This window comes from Oncorhynchus mykiss, chromosome 2, assembly GCF_057628025.1.
Source record: "Oncorhynchus mykiss isolate SJ-2025 chromosome 2, ASM5762802v1, whole genome shotgun sequence".
NCBI lineage: Eukaryota > Metazoa > Chordata > Actinopteri > Salmoniformes > Salmonidae > Oncorhynchus > Oncorhynchus mykiss.
The window spans coordinates 161194-180000 of record NC_143023.1 but is presented as its reverse complement, the minus strand read 5'-3'; the positions used below and the strand labels follow the sequence as shown (position 1 = coordinate 180000).

At 50.5% G+C, this 18807-nt stretch overlaps 1 protein-coding gene across 3 annotated transcripts in view; it reads right to left on the bottom strand.

Moving 5' to 3' along the window:
* Positions 1–18807, bottom strand: part of LOC149984734 (intermembrane lipid transfer protein VPS13B-like) — a 283030-nt gene that overhangs the window by 124397 nt on the left and 139826 nt on the right. For all 3 annotated transcript variants that reach the window (XM_090215719.1, XM_090215714.1, XM_090215713.1), the window contains exons 12-13: positions 13716–13918; positions 7011–7323 (exon numbers count right to left, since the gene is read on the bottom strand). In XM_090215719.1, the coding sequence (XP_090071845.1) occupies positions 7011–7323; positions 13716–13918 (516 nt within the window). The remainder of the gene's footprint in view (positions 1–7010; positions 7324–13715; positions 13919–18807) is intronic.

Genomic DNA, 18807 nt, shown 5'->3' with positions numbered 1-18807 from the left:
TGTGTGTGTGTGTGTGTTAGCGAGTGTGTGTGTGTATGTGCTCACACGTGTGTGTGTGTGTGTGTGTGTATGTGCTCACACGTGTGTGTGTGTGTGTGTGTGTGTGTGTGTGTGTGTGTGTGTGTGTGTGTGTGTGTGTGTGTGTGTGTGTGTGTGTGTGAGTGTGTGTGTGTGTGTGTGTGTGTGTGTGATGTTGGTCATGGCTGCCGTTTGGAAAACTGTTTATTAGATAAAAAGTAAAGTGCAGAATTGATGTTTTGGTCCTCAGGGGAACAAACACTGGGCTCCTCGCGCCAGAAAATATGTTTTAATATGTCCTCTAGTCTAGTTCTCTGTAGTCTATTAGATCTGCAGCACTCTCTCGCTTTCTCTCTCTCTCTGTCTCTCTCTCTGTCTCTCTCTCTCTGTCCCTCTCTCTGTCTCTCTCTCTGTCTCTCTCTCTCTGTCTCTCTCTCTGTCTTTCTCTCTCTCTGTCTCTCTCTCTCTCTGTCTCTGTCTCTCTCAATTCAATTCAATTCAATTCAAGGGCTTTATTGGCATGGGAAACATGTGTTAACATTGCCAAAGCAAGTGAGGTAGACAACATACAAAGTGAAAATATAAAGTGAAAAACAACAAAAATTAACAGTAAACATTACACATACAGAGGTTTCAAAACAGTAAAGACATTACAAATGTCATATTATATATATATATACAGTGTTTTAACAATGTACAAATGGTTAAAGGACACAAGATAAAATAAATAAGCATAAATATGGGTTGTATTTACAATGGTGTGTGTTCTTCACTGGTTGCCCTTTTCTCGTGGCAACAGGTCACAAATCTTGCTGCTGTGATGGCACACTGTGGAATTTCACCCAGTAGATATGGGAGTTTTTCAAATTTGGATTTGTTTTCGAATTCTTTGTGGATCTGTGTAATCTGAGGGAAATATGTCTCTCTAATATGGTCATACATTGGGCAGGAGGTTAGGAAGTGCAGCTCAGTTTCCACCTCATTTTGTGGGCAGTGAGCACATAGCCTGTCTTCTCTTGAGAGCCATGTCTGCCTACGGCGGCCTTTCTCAATAGCAAGGCTATGCTCACTGAGTCTGTACATAGTCAAAGCTTTCCTTAATTTTGGGTCAGTCACAGTGGTCAGGTATTCTGCCGCTGTGTACTCTCTGTTTAGGGCCAAATAGCATTCTAGTTTGCTCTGTTTTTTTGTTAATTCTTTCCAATGTGTCAAGTAATTATCTTTTTGTTTTCTCATGATTTGGTTGGGTCTAATTGTGCTGTTGTCCTGGGGCTCTGTAGGGTGTGTTTGTGTTTGTGAACAGAGCCCCAGGACCAGCTTGCTTAGGGGACTCTTCTCCAGGTTCATCTCTCTGTAGGTGATGGCTTTGTTATGGAAGGTTTGTGAATCACTTCCTTTTAGGTGGTTGTAGAATTTAACGGCTCTTTTCTGGATTTTGATAATTAGTGGGTATCGGCCTAATTCTGCTCTGCATGCATTATTTGGTGTTCTACGTTGTACACGGAGGATATTTTTGCAGAATTCTGCGTGCAGAGTCTCAATTTGGTGTTTGTCCCATTTTGTGAAGTCTTGGTTGGTGAGCGGACCCCAGACCTCACAACCATAAAGGGCAATGGGCTCTATGACTGATTCAAGTATTTTTAGCCAAATCCTAATTGGTATGTTGAAATTTATGTTTCTTTTGATGGCATAGAATGCCCTTCTTGCCTTGTCTCTCAGATCGTTCACAGCTTTGTGGAAGTTACCTGTGGCGCTGATGTTTAGGCCAAGGTATGTATAGTTTTTTGTGTGCTCTAGGGCAACAGTGTCTAGATTGAATTTGTATTTGTGGTCCTGGTGACTGGACCTTTTTTGGAACACCATTATTTTGGTCTTACTGAGATTTACTGTCAGGGCCCAGGTCTGACAGAATCTGTGCATAAGATCTAGGTGCTGCTGTAGGCCCTCCTTGGTTGGTGACAGAAGCACCAGATCATCGGCAAACAGCAGACATTTGACTTCGGATTCTAGCAGGGGGAGGCCGGGTGCTGCAGACTTTTCTAGTGCCCGCGCCAATTCGTTGATATATATGTTGAAGAGGGTGGGGCTTAAACTGCATCCCTGTCTAACCCCACGACCCTGTGTGAAGAAATGTGTGTGTTTTTTGCCAATTTTAACCGCACACTTGTTGTTTGTGTACATGGATTTTATAATGTCGTATGTTTTACCCCCAACACCACTTTCCATCAGTTTGTATAGCTCTCTCTGTCTCTCTCTGTCTCTCTCTCTCTGTCTCTGTCTCTATGTCTCTCTGTCTCTGTCTCTCTCTTTCTCTCTCTCTCTCTCTGTCTCTCTCTCTCTCTCTGTCTCTCTCTCTGTCTTTCTCTCTCTCTGTCTCTCTCTCTCTCTTTCTCTCTGTCTCTGTCTTTCTCTCTCTCTCTGTCTTTCTCTCTGTCTGTCTCTCTCTCTCTGTCTTTCTCTCTGTCTGTCTCTCTCTCTCTCTGTCTCTGTCTCTCTCTCTCTCTCTTTCTCTCTGTCTCTGTCTTTCTCTCTCTCTCTGTCTCTCTCTCTGTCTCACTCTCTTTCTCTCTGTCTCACTCTCGCTGTCTCTCTGTCTGTCTCTGATCTCTCTCTCACTCTGTTTCTCTCTCCATCTCGGCAGCCCACTTGAAGGTAGACAATATGTTGTTTTCACAGTGGCTCAGCTTGTGTTTGGTAATGTTATGGATGAAGAGAGCTGCTTTCATGGTTCCGTTCTCCTTCATGTCTTGTTTAACTGGCTTCTAGGGAACGTACCGACCCAGCTGCTACTTCCTGCCTCCCGTCACCGTGGCCTCAGGACTACCTGGCGCTTCTAGGGAACGTACCGACCCAGCTGCTACTTCCTGCCTCCCGACACCGTGGCCTCAGGACTACCTGGCACTTCTAGGGAACGTACCGACCCAGCTGCTACTTCCTGCCTCCCGTCACCGTGGCCTCAGGACTACCTGGCACTTCTAGGGAACGTACCGACCCAGCTGCTACTTCCTGCCTCCCGTCACCGTGGCCTCAGGACTACCTGGCGCTTCTAGGGAACGTACCGACCCAGCTGCTACTTCCTGCCTCCCGTCACCGTGGCCTCAGGACTACCTGGCACTTCTAGGGAACGTACCGACCCAGCTGCTACTTCCTGCCTCTCGTCACCGTGGCCTCAGGACTACCTGGCACTTCTAGGGAACATACCGACCCAGCTGCTACTTCCTGCCTCCCGTCACCGTGGCCTCAGGACTACCTGGCGCTTCTAGGGAACGTACCGACCCAGCTGCTACTTCCTGCCTCCCGTCACCATGGCCTCAGGACTACCTGGCGCTTCTAGGGAACGTACCGACCCAGCTGCTACTTCCTGCCTCCCGACACCGTGGCCTCAGGAATACCTGGCGCTTCTAGGGAACGTACCGACCCAGCTGCTACTTCCTGCCTCCCGTCACCGTGGCCTCAGGACTACCTGGCACTTCTAGGGAACGTACCGACCCAGCTGCTACTTCCTGCCTCCCGTCACCGTGGCCTCAGGACTACCTGGCGCTTCTAGGGAACGTACCGACCCAGCTGCTACTTCCTGCCTCCCGTCACCGTGGCCTCAGGACTACCTGGCACTTCTAGGGAACGTACCGACCCAGCTGCTACTTCCTGCCTCTCGTCACCGTGGCCTCAGGACTACCTGGCACTTCTAGGGAACGTACCGACCCAGCTGCTACTTCCTGCCTCCCGTCCCCGTGGCCTCATGACTACCAGGCACTTCTAGGGAACGTACCGACCCAGCTGCTACTTCCTGCCTCCCGTCACCGTGGCCTCAGGACTACCTGGCACTTCTAGGGAACGTACCGACCCAGCTGCTACTTCCTGCCACCGTGGCCTCAGGACTACCTGGCACTTCTAGGGAACGTACCGACCCAGCTGCTACTTCCTGCCTCCCGACACCGTGGCCTCAGGACTACGGTTAGAACTGACTGATACTAGTATTGTTTTCTCTAATCTGGGCTCGTTGTTTGAGCTCGCCTGGCACCGTGGAACCAATGGTGTCATCCCAAAAGTCACACTTCCTGTCCAGCTAGCTACTCAAAGGCACGAACAATCAAAGAGTCAAAGTAACAAAACGGATGCTATTTGAACCCAGGTCTGAGGACCCCCCCACCCAGCACCAGCTCCCTGGCCGTCGGTCACAACATGTTGCAGACTCTCTACTGTTTTTACTGCTGGGAAGGAAGGCCTCCTGTCTCCATTAAGAGGAAAGAGCTGTATTAAATGCATCAGAGACCAGAGGAACGATGCAACAAACAAGGAGAGGAGAGGCTGACTGACCACGGCTGACAGGGCAGATAGCTGACAGGGACAGGAGAGACTGACTGACCACGGCTGACAGGGCAGATAGCTGACAGGGAGAGGAGAGACTGACTGACCACGGCTGACAGGGCAGATAGCTGACAGGGACAGGAGAGACTGACTGACCACGGCTGACAGGGCAGATAGCTGACAGGGACAGGAGAGGCTGACTGACCACGGCTGACAGGGCAGATAGCTGACAGGGACAGGAGAGGCTGACTGACCACGGCTGACAGGGCAGATAGCTGATAGGGAGAGGAGAGACTGACTGACCACGGCTGACAGGGCAGATAGCTGACAGGGCAGATAGCTGATAGGGAGAGGAGAGGCTGACTGACCACGGCTGACAGGGCAGATAGCTGACAGGGAGAGGAGAGGCTGACTGACCACGGCTGACAGGGCAGATAGCTGAGAGGGAGAGGAGAGGCTGACTGACCACGGCTGACAGGGCAGATAGCTGAGAGGGCGAGGAGAGGGTTTGATCTCTCTCCACCGTGTGTGAGAGTCCGGGAGGAAGACAGCGTGCCCAGGGAGGAGAACAAACTGTGTTTTACTGGAAACAGACGTAATGTCTTCCTCTCTGAGACCACATGCAGAAGCCCTGATCCCCTTTCTGTTTGGGAACTCGTTCTATTCCACATGCAGAAGCCCCGATCCCCTTTCTGTTTGGGAACTCGTTCTATTCCACATGCAGAAGCCCTGATCCCCTTTCTGTTTGGGAACTCGTTCTATTCCACATGCAGAAGCCCTGATCCCCTTTCTGTTTGGGAACTCGTTCTATTCCACATGCAGAAGCCCTGATCCCCTTTCTGTTTGGGAACTCGTTCTATTCCACATGCAGAAGCCCCGATCCCCTTTCTGTTTGGGAACTCGTTCTATTCCACATGCAGAAGCCCTGATCCCCTTTCTGTTTGGGAACTCGTTCTATTCCACATGCAGAAGCCCCGATCCCCTTTCTGTTTGGGAACTCGTTCTATTCCACATGCAGAAGCCCTGATCCCCTTTCTGTTCAAGCGGGCTGAAGTGTGTTTGGGAACTCGTTCTGTTCCACCACCACCTTATATAATTATAAAGGTCTTTCACACCAACGTCTCCATATTCTGCTGTCCTGTTGCCATGTTGACCGTAATGAGGTGTGTTATTACCTGTATCTATTAGATAATAACAGTGTGTTATTACCTGAGTCCTGTATCTAATAGATAGTAACAGTGTGTTATTACCTGTATCTAATAGATAGTAACAGTGTGTTATTACCTGAGTCATGTATCTAATAGATAGTAACAGTGTGTTATTACCTGAGTCCTGTATCTAATAGATAATAACAGTGTGTTATTACCTGTATCTAATAGATAGTAACAGTGTGTTATTACCTGAGTCCTGTATCTAATAGATAGTAACAGTGTGTTATTACCTGTATCTAATAGATAGTAACAGTGTGTTATTACCTGTATCTAATAGATAGTAACAGTGTGTTATTACCTGTATCTAATAGATAGTAACAGTGTGTTATTACCTGTATCTAATAGATAGTAACAGTGTGTTATTACCTGTATCTAATAGATAGTAACAGTGTGTTATTACCTGAGTCCTGTATCTAATAGATAGTAACAGTGTGTTATTACCTGAGTCCTGTATCTAATAGATAGTAACAGTGTGTTATTACCTGTATCTAATAGATAGTAACAGTGTGTTATTACCTGAGTCCTGTATCTAATAGATAGTAACAGTGTGTTATTACCTGAGTCCTGTATCTAATAGATAGTAACAGTGTGTTATTACCTGTATCTAATAGATAGTAACAGTGTGTTATTACCTGAGTCCTGTATCTAATAGATAGTAACAGTGTGTTATTACCTGTATCTAATAGATAGTAACAGTGTGTTATTACCTGTATCTAATAGATAGTAACAGTGTGTTATTACCTGAGTCCTGTATCTAATAGATAGTAACAGTGTGTTATTACCTGTATCTAATAGATAGTAACAGTGTGTTATTACCTGTATCTAATAGATAGTAACAGTGTGTTATTACCTGTATCTAATAGATAGTAACAGTGTGTTATTACCTGTATCTAATAGATAGTAACAGTGTGTTATTACCTGAGTCCTGTATCTAATAGATAGTAACAGTGTGTTATTACCTGAGTCCTGTATCTAATAGATAGTAACAGTGTGTTATTACCTGAGTCCTGTATCTAATAGATAGTAACAGTGTGTTATTACCTGAGTCCTGTATCTAATAGATAGTAACTGTGTGTTATTACCTGAGTCCTGTATCTAATAGATAGTAACAGTGTGTTATTACCTGAGTCCTGTATCTAATAGATAGTAACAGTGTGTTATTACCTGAGTCCTGTATCTAATAGATAGTAACAGTGTGTTATTACCTGAGTCCTGTATCTAATAGATAGTAACAGTGTGTTATTACCTGAGTCCTGTATCTAATAGATAGTAACTGTGTGTTATTACCTGAGTCCTGTATCTAATAGATAGTAACAGTGTGTTATTACCTGTATCTAATAGATAGTAACAGTGTGTTATTACCTGTATCTAATAGATAGTAACAGTGTGTTATTACCTGTATCTAATAGATAGTAACAGTGCGTTATTACCTGAGAAACAGGTGAATAGGTAGTAGTGAGGTATGATGGTCACCTGAGTTCTGTATGTACTGGAACAGCCCGGTGCGGAGGTCGTCAGAGCTGTGTTCTGTCCTGGGGGAGGGGGATTCAGGGGAGGGGGGTGACTGGGTGTCAATGGGGGGCTTTTCCTCTTCAGCCCCAAACCCAGACCCAGTTCCAGACCCAGTCCCAGACCCAGTCCCAGCCCCAAACCCAGACCCAGTCCCAGCCCCAAACCCAGACCCAGTCCCAGCCCCTGACCCAGATCCCTGGTTCCTCTGGAGGTAGGCCTGCAGGTGTTCATACACCAGCCGCAGACAGTTTACATGCTCCTGGCCCCAGAACACCTAAACACACACAAGGAGAATATTACAAGACAGGGTACTACTGTACAGGGTAGGATGGGGTTAAGGATGGGGTTGGGGGTTAAGGTTGGGGTTGGGGGTTAAGGATGGGGTTGGGGGTGGGATTGGGGGTTAAGGATGGGGTTGGGGGTTAAGGTTGGGGGTTAAGCATGGGGTTGGGGGTTAAGGATGGGGTTGGGGGTTAAGGATGGGGTTGGGGATGGGGTTGGGGGTTAAGGTGGAGTTAAGGATGGGGTTGGGGGTTAAGGATGGGGTTGGGGGCTAAGGTTGGGGGTTAAGCATGGGGTTGGGGGTTAAGGATGGGGTTGGGGGTTAAGGATGGGGTTGGGGATGGGGTTGGGGGTTAAGGATGGGGTTGGGGGTTAAGGTGGAGTTAAGGATGGGGTTGGGGGTTAAGGATGGGGTTGGGGGTTAAGGTTGGGGGTTAAGCATGGGGTTGGGGGTTAAGGATGGGGTTGGGGGTTAAGGATGGGGTTGGGGATGGGGTTGGGGGTTAAGGTGGAGTTAAGGATGGGGTTGGGGGTTAAGGATGGGGTTGGGGGTTAAGGATGGGGTTGGGGGTTAAGGTGGAGTTAAGGATGGGGTTGGGGGTTTAGGATGGGGTTGGGGTTAAGGATGGGGTTGGCGGTTAAGGATGGGGTTGGGAGTTAAGGATGGGGTTGGGCGTTAAGGTGGAGTTAAGGATGGGGTTGGGGGTTAAGGATGGGGTTGGGGGTTAAGGATGGGGTTGGGGGTTAAGGATGAGGTTGGGGGTTAAGGTTGGGGGTTAAGGATGGGGTTGGGGGTTAAGGTTGGGGGTTAAGGTTGGGGTTGGGGGTTAAGGATGGGGTTGGGGGATAAGGATGGGGTTGGGGGTTAAGGTTGGGGGTTAAGGATGGGGTTGGGAGTTAAGGATGGGGGTTAAGCATGGGGTTGGGGGTTAAGGTTGGGGTTGGGGGTTAAGGATGGGGTTGGGGTAAAGGATGGGGTTGGGTGTTAAGGATGGGGTTGGGTGTTAAGGATGGGGTTGGGTGTTAAGGATGGGGTTAGGAGTTAAGGATGGGGTTGGGGTAAAGAATGAGGTTGGGGGTTACGGATGGGGTTGGGGGTTAAGGATGAGGTTAGGGGTTAAGGATGGGGTTGGGGTAAAGAATGGGGTTGGGGGTTAATGATGGGGTTGGGGGTTAAGAATGGGGGTTGGGGTTAAGGATGGGGTTGGGGCTAGGAGCTAGGGGTTAAGAATGGGGTTAAGGATGGGGTTGGGGTAAAGAATGGGGTTGGGGGTTAATGATGAGGTTGGGGGTTAAGAATGGGGTTGGGGTAAAGGATGAGGTTGGGGGTTAAGGATGGGGTTGGGGGTTAAGGATGGGTTTGGGGGTTAAGAATGGGGTTGGTGTTAAGGATGGGTTCGGGGGTTAAGGATTGGTTCGGGGGTTAAGGATGGGTTGGGGGTTAAGAATGGGGTAGGGGGTGAAGGATAGGGTTGGGGGTTAAGGTTGGGGGTTAAGCATGGGGTTGGGGGTTAAGGATGGGGCTGGGGGTTGGGGTTGAGATTGGGGGTTAAGGATGGGGCGTGGGGTTGGGTTGGGGATGGGGTTTGGACAGGAAGGCAGGAATCTCTGAGTCAAAAAACAGTTGAGACACAGAACCAGACTGGGCTCTACTCTGCTGTGGAGGAGGGTGACTAAACGTACAAACAGGAAAATGTGGGTATTTCTCAAGTTCGGAGGAATTTGGGTGTTTTTTGTAGAAGACTTCATTAAAACACCACAAACACTCAGTATTTGCAGAAGGAAATGTATGATTATGTATTAAGTGTTGAGTTGTTGGGGTTGGGGTGAGGGTTAAGGATGGGGTTGGGGGTTGGGTAGAGGGTAGAGTTCGGGATGGGGTTGGGGGTTAGGGGATGGGATTGGGGATTGGGTTGGGATGAGGGTTAAGGATGGGGTTGGGGCTGGGGGTTAAGGATGGGGTTGAGGGTTAAGGATGGGTTTGGGGGTTAAGGATGAGTTTGGGGATTAAGGATGGGGTTGGGGCTGGGGGTTAAGGATGGGTTTGGGGGTTAAGGATGGGTTTGTGGATTAAGGATGGGGTTGGGGGTTAAGGATGGGGTTGGGGGTTGAGGATGGGGTTGGGGGTTAAGGATGGGGCTGGGGGTTAAGGATGGGGTTGGGGGTTAAGGATGGGTTTGGGGATTAAGGATGGGGTTGGGGATTAAGGATGGGGTTGGGATGGGGTTGGGGGTTAAGGATGGGGTTGGGGGTTAATGATGGGGTTGGGGATAATGATGGGTTGGGGGTTAAGGGTGAGGTTGGGGGTTAAGGATTGTGTTAGGGCTGGGGCTGGGGGTTAAGGATGGGTTTGGGGATTAAGGAAGGGGTTGGGGCTGAGGGGTAAGGATGGGGTTGGGGGTTAAGGATGGGATTCGGGGTTAAGGGTGGGGTTGGGGGTTAAGGATGGGATTCGGGGTTAAGGGTGGGGTTGGGGGTTAAGGATGGGTTTGGGGGTTAAGGATGAGGTTGGGGGTTAAGGGTGGTGTTGGGGGTTAAGGGTGGTGTTGGGGGTTAAGGATGGGTTTGGAGATTATGGATGGGGTTGGGGCTGAGGGTTAAGGATGGAGTTAAGGATTGGGTTAGGGGTTAAGGATGGGGTTAGGGGTTGGGTAGAGGGTAGAGTTCGGGATGGGGTTGGGGGTTAGGGGATGGGATTGGGGATTGGGTTGGGGGTGAGGGTTAAGGATGGGGTTGGGAATGGGGTTGAGAGTTTGGGATGGGGTTGGGGGTTAATGATGGGGTTGGGGATGGGCTGGGGGTTGGGGTTGAGATTGGGGGTTAAGGATGGGGCGTGGGGTTGGGTTGGGGATGGGGTTTGGACAGGAAGGCAGGAATCTCTGAGTCAAAAAACAGTTGAGACACAGAACCAGACTGGGCTCTACTCTGCTGTGGAGGAGGGTGACTAAACGTACAAACAGGAAAATGTGGGTATTTCTCAAGTTCGGAGGAATTTGGGTGTTTTTTGTAGAAGACTTCATTAAAACACCACAAACACTCCGTATTTGCAGAAGGAAATGTATGATTATGTATTAAGTGTTGAGTTGTTGGGGTTGGGGTGAGGGTTAAGGATGGGGTTGGGGGTTGGGTAGAGGGTAGAGTTCGGGATGGGGTTGGGGGTTAGGGGATGGGATTGGGGATTGGGTTGGGATGAGGGTTAAGGATGGGGTTGGGGCTGGGGGTTAAGGATGGGGTTGAGGGTTAAGGATGGGTTTGGGGGTTAAGGATGAGTTTGGGGATTAAGGATGGGGTTGGGGCTGGGGGTTAAGGATGGGTTTGGGGGTTAAGGATGGGTTTGTGGATTAAGGATGGGGTTGGGGGTTAAGGATGGGGTTGGGGGTTGAGGATGGGGTTGGGGGTTAAGGATGGGGCTGGGGGTTAAGGATGGGGTTGGGGGTTAAGGATGGGTTTGGGGATTAAGGATGGGGTTGGGGATTAAGGATGGGGTTGGGATGGGGTTGGGGGTTAAGGATGGGTTTGGGGGTTAATGATGGGGTTGGGGATAATGATGGGTTGGGGGTTAAGGGTGAGGTTGGGGGTTAAGGATTGTGTTAGGGCTGGGGCTGGGGGTTAAGGATGGGTTTGGGGATTAAGGAAGGGGTTGGGGCTGAGGGGTAAGGATGGGGTTGGGGGTTAAGGATGGGATTCGGGGTTAAGGGTGGGGTTGGGGGTTAAGGATGGGATTCGGGGTTAAGGGTGGGGTTGGGGGTTAAGGATGGGTTTGGGGGTTAAGGATGAGGTTGGGGGTTAAGGGTGGTGTTGGGGGTTAAGGGTGGTGTTGGGGGTTAAGGATGGGTTTGGAGATTATGGATGGGGTTGGGGCTGAGGGTTAAGGATGGAGTTAAGGATTGGGTTAGGGGTTAAGGATGGGGTTAGGGGTTGGGTAGAGGGTAGAGTTCGGGATGGGGTTGGGGGTTAGGGGATGGGATTGGGGATTGGGTTGGGGGTGAGGGTTAAGGATGGGGTTGGGAATGGGGTTGAGAGTTTGGGATGGGGTTGGGGGTTAATGATGGGGTTGGGGATGGGCTGGGGGTTGGGGTTGAGATTGGGGGTTAAGGATGGGGCGTGGGGTTGGGTTGGGGATGGGGTTTGGACAGGAAGGCAGGAATCTCTGAGTCAAAAAACAGTTGAGACACAGAACCAGACTGGGCTCTACTCTGCTGTGGAGGAGGGTGACTAAACGTACAAACAGGAAAATGTGGGTATTTCTCAAGTTCGGAGGAATTTGGGTGTTTTTTGTAGAAGACTTCATTAAAACACCACAAACACTCAGTATTTGCAGAAGGAAATGTATGATTATGTATTAAGTGTTGAGTTGTTGGGGTTGGGGTGAGGGTTAAGGATGGGGTTGGGGGTTGGGTAGAGGGTAGAGTTCGGGATGGGGTTGGGGGTTAGGGGATGGGATTGGGGATTGGGTTGGGATGAGGGTTAAGGATGGGGTTGGGGCTGGGGGTTAAGGATGGGGTTGAGGGTTAAGGATGGGTTTGGGGGTTAAGGATGAGTTTGGGGATTAAGGATGGGGTTGGGGCTGGGGGTTAAGGATGGGTTTGGGGGTTAAGGATGGGTTTGTGGATTAAGGATGGGGTTGGGGGTTAAGGATGGGGTTGGGGGTTGAGGATGGGGTTGGGGGTTAAGGATGGGGCTGGGGGTTAAGGATGGGGTTGGGGGTTAAGGATGGGTTTGGGGATTAAGGATGGGGTTGGGGATTAAGGATGGGGTTGGGATGGGGTTGGGGGTTAAGGATGGGTTTGGGGGTTAATGATGGGGTTGGGGATAATGATGGGTTGGGGGTTAAGGGTGAGGTTGGGGGTTAAGGATTGTGTTAGGGCTGGGGCTGGGGGTTAAGGATGGGTTTGGGGATTAAGGAAGGGGTTGGGGCTGAGGGGTAAGGATGGGGTTGGGGGTTAAGGATGGGATTCGGGGTTAAGGGTGGGGTTGGGGGTTAAGGATGGGATTCGGGGTTAAGGGTGGGGTTGGGGGTTAAGGATGGGTTTGGGGGTTAAGGATGAGGTTGGGGGTTAAGGGTGGTGTTGGGGGTTAAGGGTGGTGTTGGGGGTTAAGGATGGGTTTGGAGATTATGGATGGGGTTGGGGCTGAGGGTTAAGGATGGAGTTAAGGATTGGGTTAGGGGTTAAGGATGGGGTTAGGGGTTGGGTAGAGGGTAGAGTTCGGGATGGGGTTGGGGGTTAGGGGATGGGATTGGGGATTGGGTTGGGGGTGAGGGTTAAGGATGGGGTTGGGAATGGGGTTGAGAGTTTGGGATGGGGTTGGGGGTTAATGATGGGGTTGGGGATGGGCTGGGGGTTGGGGTTGAGATTGGGGGTTAAGGATGGGGCGTGGGGTTGGGTTGGGGATGGGGTTTGGACAGGAAGGCAGGAATCTCTGAGTCTGTACCCTAACAGTAGAAGTACCAGTCTGTACCCTAACAGTAGAAGTACCAGTCTGTACCCTAACAGTAGAAGTACCAGTATGTACCCTAACAGTAGAAGTACCAATCGATCCCTAACAGTAGAAGTACCAGTCGACCCCTAACAGTCATTAAAGTGATGAATAACCAGTAGAGGTCATTAAAGTGATGAATAACCAGTAGAGGTCATTAGTAGAGGTCATTAGAGTGATGCATAACCAGTAGAGGTCATTAGTAGAGGTCATTAGAGTGATGAATAACCAGTAGAGGTCATTAGGGTGATGAATAACCAGTAGAGGTCATTAGTAGAGGTCATTAGAGTGATGAATAACCAGTAGAGGTCATTAGGGTGATGAATAACCAGTAGAGGTCATTAGGGTGAGGTCATTAGGGTGATGAATAACCAGTAGAGGTCATTAGTAGAGGTCATTAGAGTGATGAATAACCAGTAGAGGTAGAGGTCATTAGGGTGAGGTCATTAGGGTGATGAATAACCAGTAGAGGTCATTAGTAAAGGTCATTAGAGTGATGAATAACCAGTAGAGGTCATTAGGGTGAGGTCATTAGAGTGATGAATAACCAGTAGAGGTCATTAGTAGAGGTCATTAGAGTGATGAATAACCAGTAGAGGTCATTAGGGTGAGGTCATTAGAGTGATGAATAACCAGTAGAGGTCATTAGGGTGAGGTCATTAGGGTGATGAATGACAGTATGGGGAAAATGTTTGGTCTCATCAGATCTCTGACAGAAAGGTGGACTAACTCTATGTTACTGAATTAGGGTGAGAATGGCACACAGGGTTGTAAATAATCTGATACATTTCTCTAAATTCTGTTAGTTTCCCAGAAAACCTGGTTGGAAGAATTCCCAGAATCAGGAAGGAATGAGGAGGAAATCAGGGAGCTTCCAACCAGAGGATTGTGGGTGTTCCCTCTCACCTGCAGTAGGCCTCCCTTCAGGTCCAGCAGTAGTTTAGGGGTCCCAGTCTCAGGTTCAGGACTGCTGCTGTGCCTACACCACCTGGCCTCTAGGGCGGCGCTACAGGAGAAAGGCCCCAGCAGCAGACGGCTCCGATCCTTCAGACCCGTCCTCAACAGGATATCCTGCAGCTCCAACAGCACTGAGACTGACTGGACCGGGTCTACACGGAGCACAGAGAGACATACAGTATAAACCATCAGTAAAGGCTTTGTGTAACGTAGAGCTGGGCACCTTGTAGCTTTAAACACCTCTAACGTACAATGAGTTGGTTTGCAGTGCTTTATAACATGCTTTATAACAAGCTTTATAACATGCTTTATAACATAGTTTATAACATAGTTTATAACATAGTTTATAACATAGTTTATAACATAGTTTATAACATAGTTTATAACATAGTTTATAACATGCTTTATAACATGCTTTATAACAAGCTTTATAACATGCTTTATAACATGCTTTATAACATGCTTTATAACATGCTTTATAACATGCTTTATAACATGCTTCAGGCACATTTTCATAACGCATTGTAATTAGGGCAAATTTCTGTTACGAAAAAAAAAAATGGTTTTGGGGCTCAACTACAATCACAGAAAGAGTGAAAATAAGTCTACATGTAAAAAAAAATTGGTGAGCTTCCCCTTTAACTCCAAACGCCTTTTAACGCTAAACAAAGAGCAAAGGAGAGAGAGGACATCCCTGTCTTGTACCTCTCCAACATCACAACACCCAAATACCACAGTTGAACTTGATAAGAAGCAGATGAGCTAGCCGTTGGTTCCTACAGTGAGACGTGTGAACCCAGACAGACACTTGGTCAGACAAACACAGGACAGTTCTGGCTCAGTCCATCTCCTTCCAGTCGTGACAGAGGGACTGACCTCGGCTACGACCTTGGTTAGGACCCAAGCTCGATGATCTCATAAATCTCCATAAACTTTGGTCTCCGCCAATCGCTGACATGGACGTGCGTCTCTGGTCTGGTCTGGTCTGTCAGTCAACAGAACACTTGGATGCTGTCCTGTGTATGAGTAATCTGTCCTGAGAACCAACTCTTTAATGGCCCTTTAAACTGCTGCCTGCCGGGGAACCCAGAGAACCAACTCTTTAACGGCCCTTTAAACTGCTGCCTGCCGGGGAACCCAGAGAACCAACTCTTTAACGGCCCTTTAAACTGCTGCCTGCCGGGGAACCCAGAGAACCAACTCTTTAATGGCCCTTTAAACTGCTGCCTGCCGGGGAACCCAGAGAACCAACTCTTTAACGGCCCTTTAAACTGCTGCCTGCCGGGGAACCCAGAGAACCAACTCTTTAACGGCCCTTTAAACTGCTGCCTGCCGGGGAACCCAGAGAACCAACTCTTTAATGGCCCTTTAAACTGCTGCCTGCCGGGGAACCCAGAGAACCAACTCTTTAACGGCCCTTTAAACTGCTGCCTGCCGGGGAACCCAGAGAACACGGAACTAACTGCTCTGTTGTTCCACCATTTGTTTTGCTCCCGCTGTTTACAATAACCAAAACCCTCCGTCTTGTTTTCATTCTGTCTGCGCTGCGGCCTTGTGCTGACATGATCCAGGCAGGCCTCCTGTCTCTCAGAGCAGCACTAGGCTGGGGAACTCCCAGGCAGGCCTCGTCTCTCTCAGAGCAGCACTAGGCTGGGGAACTCCCAGGCAGGCCTCGTCTCTCTCAGAGCAGCACTAGGCTGGGGAACTCCCAGGCAGGCCTCGTCTCTCTCAGAGCAGCACTAGGCTGGGGAACTCCCAGGCAGGCCTTCTCTCTCTCAGAGCAGCACTAGGCTGGGGAGCTCCCAGGCAGGCCTCCTCTCTCTCAGAGCAGCACTAGGCTGGGGAGCTCCCAGGCAGGCCTTCTCTCTCTCAGAGCAGCACTAGGCTGGGGGAACTCCCAGGCAGGCCTCGTCTCTCTCTCAGAGCAGCACTAGGTTGGGGAACTCCCAGGCAGGCCTCCTCTCTCTCAGAGCAGCACTAGGCTGGGGAACTCCCAGGCAGGCCTCCTCTCTCAGAGCAGCACTAGGCTGGGGAACTCCCAGGCAGGCCTCGTCTCTCTCAGAGCAGCACTAGGCTGGGGAACTCCCAGGTAGGCCTCCTCTCTCAGAGCAGCACTAGGTTGGGGAACTCCCAGGCAGGCCTCCTCTCTCTCAGAGCAGCACTAGGCTGGGGAACTCCCAGGCAGGCCTCCTCTCTCAGAGCAGCACTAGGCTGGGGAACTCCCAGGCAGGCCTCCTCTCTCTCAGAGCAGCACTAGGCTGGGGAACTCCCAGGCAGGCCTCCTCTCTCTCAGAGCAGCACTAGGCTGGGGGAACTCCCAGGTAGGCCTCCTCTCTCAGAGCAGCACTAGGCTGGGGGAACTCCCAGGCAGGCCTCCTCTCTCTCAGAGCAGCACTAGGCTGGGGAACTCCCAGGTAGGCCTCCTCTCTCAGAGCAGCACTAGGCTGGGGGAACTCCCAGGCAGGCCTCCTCTCTCTCAGAGCAGCACTAGGCTGGGGAACTCCCAGGCAGGCCTCCTCTCTCTCAGAGCAGCACTAGGCTGGGGAACTCCCAGGCAGGCCTCCTCTCTCTCAGAGCAGCACTAGGCTGGGGAACTCCCAGGTAGGCCTCCTCTCTCAGAGCAGCACTAGGCTGGGGGAACTCCCAGGCAGGCCTCCTCTCTCAGAGCAGCATTAGGCTGGGGAACTCCCAGGCAGGCCTCGTCTCTCTCAGAGCAGCACTGAACTGACTAACTGTGGCTATCATCATCCTATTACAACAGAGAGAGCCTCATCCCAACTGGCCAGAAGACTCCTCTTCTCCCATGATCCTCTCCTCCAGCCCAGATGACCAGGGCAGGGTGGAACAGCAAGCACCACGGCATGATGAGGTAAAACACAGCTGCAACCACGATGACCATCTTAATATTCTCACTAATTAGGAAGTTTAAAGTCTCCTCTCCTCTCCTCTCCTCTCCTCTCCTCTCTCCTCTCCTCTCCTCTCCCCTCCACTCTCCTCTCCTCTCCCCTCCTCTCCTCTCCTCCCCTCCAGCCAGCCCATAATGACCATGCGTTTCCCTGGAGACCCTGGCTGTGCTGCAGCCGTCTGTCCCTCCACTACTAACGCCCTGTTAGTGGATCTCTGATCTGGTGCCATGGGCAGAGAGAGGTGTAGCCGTTAAACAGAGACGGCCCTCTCCTCTCCTCTCCACACCTCTCCACACCTCTCCTCTCCTCTCCTCTCTCTCTGTGTGTGTGAGCTCATCCTGTATTCTGCCACCCAGCCTATTATCATGTGGTCAGGGAGAGAGCAGAGGAGAACCACACTCATATTTATGGTCGACCGTTGGACGCCTGAGTCGAACGGACAGCAAGTTACCATCACACACTCACACACACACACACACACACACACACACACACACACACACACACACACACACACACACACACACACACACACACACACACACACACACACACACACACACACACACACACACACAGGGGGAAGGAAAAGCTTCCTGAATTTCATATTTTCAATCCCTAAATATTTTTTAGACCTGCCTGGCCTGTCAGTACAACATACGACCTGCCTGGCCTGTCAGTACAGAGTCTGGGTTTACTGGGTCTACTGCAGCTCTGTCGTCTTGACTACAGAGTCTGGGTCTACTGCAGCTCTGTCATCTTGACTACAGAGTCTGGTCTACTGCAGCTCTGTCGTCCTGACTACAGAGTCTGGTCTACTGCAGCTCTGTCGTCCTGACTACAGAGTCTGGTCTACTGCAGCTCTGTCGTCCTGACTACAGAGTCTGGTCTACTGCAGCTCTGTCCTCCTGACTACAGAGTCTGGGTCTACTGCAGCTCTGTCGTCTTGACTACAGAGTCTGGGTCTACTGCAGCTCTGTCGTCCTGACTACAGAGTCTGGTCTACTGCAGCTCTGTCATCCTGACTACAGAGTCTGGGTCTACTGCAGCTCTGTCCTCCTGACTACAGAGTCTGGTCTACTGCAGCTCTGTCGTCCTGACTACAGAGTCTGGGTCTACTGCAGCTCTGTCCTCCTGACTACAGAGTCTGGGTCTACTGCAGCTCTGTCCTCCTGACTACAGAGTCTGGGTCTACTGCAGCTCTGTCGTCCTGACTACAGAGTCTGGTCTACTGCAGCTCTGTCGTCCTGACTACAGAGTCTGGGTCTACTGCAGCTCTGTCGTCCTGACTACAGAGTCTGGGTCTACTGCAGCTCTGTCGTCCTGACTACAGAGTCTGGTCTACTGCAGCTCTGTCGTCCTGACTACAGAGTCTGGGTCTACTGCAGCTCTGTCGTCCTGACTACAGAGTCTGGGTCTACTGCAGCTCTGTCGTCCTGACTACAGAGTCTGGTCTACTGCAGCTCTGTCCTCCTGACTACAGAGTCTGGGTCTACTGCAGCTCTGTCATCCTGACTACAGAGTCTGGTCTACTGCAGCTCTGTCATCCTGACTACAGAGTCTGGGTCTACTGCAGCTCTGTCGTCCTGACTACAGAGTCTGGGTCTACTGCAGCTCTGTCGTCCTGACTACAGAGTCTGGGTCTACTGCAGCTCTGTCGTCCTGACTACAGAGTCTGGTCTACTGCAGCTCTGTCGTCCTGACTACAGAGTCTGGGTCTACTGCAGCTCTGTCGTCCTGACTACAGAGTCTGGGTCTACTGCAGCTCTGTCGTCCTGACTACAGAGTCTGGGTCTACTGCAGCTCTGTCCTCCTGACTACAGAGTCTGGGTCTACTGCAGCTCTGTCCTCCTGACTACAGAGTCTGGGTCTACTGCAGCTCTGTCCTCCTGACTACAGAGTCTGGGTCTACTGCAGCTCTGTCGTCCTGACTACAGAGTCTGGGTCTACTGCAGCTCTGTCGTCCTGACTACAGAGTCTGGTCTACTGCAGCTCTGTCATCCTGACTACAGAGTCTGGGTCTACTGCAGCTCTGTCGTCTTGACTACAGAGTCTGGTCTACTGCAGCTCTGTCGTCCTGACTACAGAGTCTGGTCTACTGCAGCTCTGTCGTCCTGACTACAGAGTCTGGTCTA